The sequence below is a fragment of the Buceros rhinoceros genome, unplaced genomic scaffold, assembly GCF_000710305.1.
Source record: "Buceros rhinoceros silvestris isolate BGI_N320 unplaced genomic scaffold, ASM71030v1 scaffold44424, whole genome shotgun sequence".
NCBI lineage: Eukaryota > Metazoa > Chordata > Aves > Bucerotiformes > Bucerotidae > Buceros > Buceros rhinoceros.
This window is the reverse complement of record NW_010409712.1, coordinates 2,875-6,856: the sequence shown is the minus strand read 5'-3', so window position 1 is coordinate 6,856 and position 3,982 is coordinate 2,875. Positions and strand designations below refer to the sequence as shown.

The 3,982-nt window shown below is 47.6% G+C and overlaps 1 protein-coding gene across 1 annotated transcript in view; it reads right to left on the bottom strand.

The window, feature by feature from the left end:
* Positions 1-3,982, bottom strand: part of PITPNB (phosphatidylinositol transfer protein, beta) — a gene marked incomplete at its 5' end in the record, with an annotated part of 23,187 nt that overhangs the window by 18,817 nt on the left and 388 nt on the right. Inside the window, 3 exons of the mRNA XM_010135308.1 lie at positions 805-812; positions 1,365-1,456; positions 3,259-3,404. Coding sequence (XP_010133610.1) covers positions 805-812; positions 1,365-1,456; positions 3,259-3,404 — 246 coding nt within the window. The remainder of the gene's footprint in view (positions 1-804; positions 813-1,364; positions 1,457-3,258; positions 3,405-3,982) is intronic.

The window sequence follows — 3,982 nt, the reverse complement described above, 5'->3', positions numbered from 1 at the left end:
TCCCTACACCCAGGAAAGGGCTCCCTGTGATAACCAGGACCCGACTCTTACGCCTGCAGTTAGCGCTACGTTACAGCCAGCCACGTCTGGGGATCCAGCCCTAACTCTGCGCGTACCAACGGAGACAATGCTGTCATCACCACCCTTCCTCCTCCTCAGCCCTGGCAGTCTGTACCTCTATGTTCAAGTATTGTTTTCAAGTTATTAATAACGCAGTTAAGACAAAACAACCACAATGCATTTGCCTTCTTAATAAACGAGGCTGTTCTAGGCAGGGTAATAGCTAATTAACATTAGATGTGCAGGTCACCAAAACACATACACAGGGACGTGAAGTCTTAATGGTCTCTTTCCCACACACCTTAAATAAAACCCCAAAGACTCCAGCCCCCAGTGACAATGGTCCGTTTGAAATGAGGCAGGATTTCGCCTCACAGAAACGGGATTTCAGGCAGTTAAGGACTGGTTTTATTTCATTGCTCTTCCTGCGTTCAAGAGTGTAGAAACCTCAGATTTGGTTTTTTTTTTTTTCTTTTTCAGCATTATGTCTCACCAGGACAGACGTTATGCAGCTGTAATGGTAAGTAAAGGCATAAAAGAAGACATAAAAAATGAAAGCATGTCTCTGACAAATTACAGTTCTTTGTAATTACAGCCATGTGCTGACAAACCCAGCAAGAGGTGCTCTAGGCAGGAGCCCCGGCTAGGCCGAGGGGAAAGGCTGGCGCTGGCTGGAGTCAGTCAGCTGGAACAGCAATCGCAGGCAGAACCCGACACGGGACTGACAATCGTTCAAATACTCACCGTCACAACTAGCCGTTGGAAACACACGCGATGAAGATGAAAAGGAAACACAAAGTGTTATTAGATACGATCGTTTCTGGAAAGTCTCACACACAACGATGGCTTCAGTGTAAGAAACATGTGAAGTTAGTCTAACAGCACTTGTCTGCACCGCGTCAGCGGAGCTCAGCAGGCTTTGACTCGACCTTAGGAGCGTGTCGTAAGATACTTCAAACTATTCAACAGAAACACGAACGAACAGAGCCTCCTCTTAGCACTTATGCAACTGCAAGTATTGAAATACAGGAGTCATCTCATTCCGACAGACTGGCAAGAATTAAATTCTTTTCAAATGGGCTCTGTACTAGACCTTAGGGGACACGACGACTCTGTTGGAACCAGTAAACTGGTCCCTCGAGGCTGCTCTTCAGAAGCAGCAATTCTTTCCAGAGCAGAACTCACAAACACAACGTTAAAATCTGAAATGTATTTTCCACCTGACGACACCCTCTTTTCCCCAAAACCATTTCAGACCATCCCTCGACTGAGCACTGACTGCACAACACACAACGCAGACCTACTTGTTCTACAGTAGGGATACGCGTTCCAAGCCTTCTCGTGGAACACCAGGGAGCCTTCTGGAGCAATCATCCTTACAAAACCAGGAACTTTACTGTGAAAAACAAACACAGACAACACCGTTAAAGTTACTGCCAGCTGAAACTCCGCACTGATCCCTTCCACTCTAGTAAGAAAGGCACATTCCATCGAGGCACTTTAAAGGTGTGAGGTACAAGTTATCCACAGCTGAATACGCAGAAACTCCAGCAATGTCACTGACCACAAAATAACTGAGAAAAAGAAAACGGGGAAGGTAATAATATGAAACTGGAGAATGAGCTAGAAGTCATTTTGGAAGCACCACGATGGCGGTGAAAGTTGTGCTTTCTTTTCTCTTCGAGAACAGCAAAGACAACTGTCGAGAGGGAGCGCTGCCCAGGGGATCTCGCCTCCACACTCCCCAGCAACACCAGCGCTCCTCAGGGCGCAAGCCTGCAGCCTGGACGGAGCATGTTCCGCCGTGCCTGAAGAGAACCCCCGCTCCCAGAGGCAGCAGAATCACCACCTGTGATAGCGCCCAAGGCAGCTGACAAAAAATTAGATGCTTGGCAAAAAAGTAACAAAATCTGATACAGGAGAAGCCGAGAACTCTTGAGAATGGTGCCCTTAGGCAGGCAAGTTTAAACAAACTATGGGCACCCACGAGCGCGAGGGACGGACAGGGCCCAATCTACGTGAGCATCCCATCCTCAATTTTTCTCCGAGAACGGTGAATAAATTCCTGTCCTTTCTTCTTTTAGACTGAAGGAAAAAAGCTGACTGATGATTCCTCTTTTGCATCGCAGGAACCTTACGTCCCCCTCATCCGGGACTTTTCTAGAATAAGCTAAACACAACTCTTCCAGCTCTTCCACATGGGCTGTGCTGCCCACGCTTCCTTCTCCCCTCCAGTTTCTCTCTCTCAGGTTTGTGCACATCTGGAAATCCAATGCCCAAAGCCCCCAAAAGCAATTACGATCCGCACCTCGCGTGCAACAGCCAACAGGGCCGTTTGCCTGCAGGCGACAGAGCCGCTGAACGCTCCGGTCCTTCTGAACAGTACCGCGGCGCGGCACGGCACGGACCTCCCTCGTTGTCTCTGTGCCTCCCCCACGGGTAGCCAACTGTAAACGTGCTCTCTTCTTCAACTTTTAAATTCCTGCCCCCCAATTATTAACATTTGGGATACTAATCCTCACAACTTGACAACACATTACAAATCCTAACAGTACGGCTGCCTTTACGGAACCGCAGCCCTCTGGAGTAACGTCGACTGCTGATCTCTAGAGATTCAGACCCCATTTGGGGTCAGTTTTCCAAATAACCCTGGTTTTACCTTCTGAAAGTATTCTTTACCTTACTCAACGTCTCTTCAGAAAAACATTCCCCTACCACACCAGGAGAACTTGTGTGATGCCTTACAGCGTTTTTCAAGAGCGTTCAGGCAATAACTACTCTTTCTTAAACACCAGACCATGTAAAAACGTTCTTCCTTTATAACGCAATAAACATTCTCCTTTCCTCCACCCGCTGCAGCAACGCTCCTGTCCTTTGGGCTCTCCCACAATGGGCCTGTGACACCAACCCATCCTTTTGGCTACGTGCTCAGAATTCAAAGCACTCCTATGCAGAGACGTGTCTGCCCACTCACAGATGGGACATTCTGCTTCTCCATCTCTCTGACCCATTCAACACCCGCTGCGTTCCACCGTTCTTCCACTCAGCAGAGCACTCATGCACAAACCGACAGATCGCAGAGCGCCGGGATAACACAGCTGAAACCCCAGCGCAGTAAGCGGTGGAAGGCTGCCCTCGCTTTTAAACATATCTCACTCAACACCAAGCGACCATAATACATATCAGTGTCTTCCTCACCTCTTTAAATGATAGATTTTGTGGGTGTATTGTCCCTTCTCATCATCCTTTTCATAAGGCTCATTTTTCAGGACTTGAATTCCTTCTCCACCTCCTGTTTCATTTTTGCTGGCTTCTGCCACTGAATAAAGTTGCCCGACTTGATACTGCAAAGTTAAGAGAAGTAAAATTTCAATATCAGAGTTAGCCAAAACTTTTTATGCATAAAAATATTTAGCTGTTTCCAGTGAAAACTTTGTAGTACATGCAAAATTATCAGGAAAGTAAAATACACCCTATGAAAAGTGTGTAGTAAAGCAAGAGAGTCTGCTAGTGAAAGCAGTCTGTAGATCACAGGCACCAGGCCGACACCCGCCTGTTCCACACTGAGGCAGCACTGGGGTGTATCACACCAAATACGCTGCTCTTCATTTTTCTCATCCTAAAAGCAAAGCATATACGCTGTTCTTAACTGCGTAAGAGAAATTTCATTTTCAGATTACAGACGACGCAGTGACTGATTTCCAGCTCTGAGCCTCCCAAATCCACACCGTTAACCAACTAGATGCTGCCCTCGCAGGACCCATGAAACACGAACGGCAGAAGAACGCAAGCGCAACACGTTCCCTCGGCAGTACGTCCGGGCACCCCAGCGTGACTTTCAGCTAAACATACCTCGGCGTCACTTCAATCGCTTCAGGTCGCGGAACAGGGTTCCTACCTCTGTCTTTAGCAAAAGTCACTC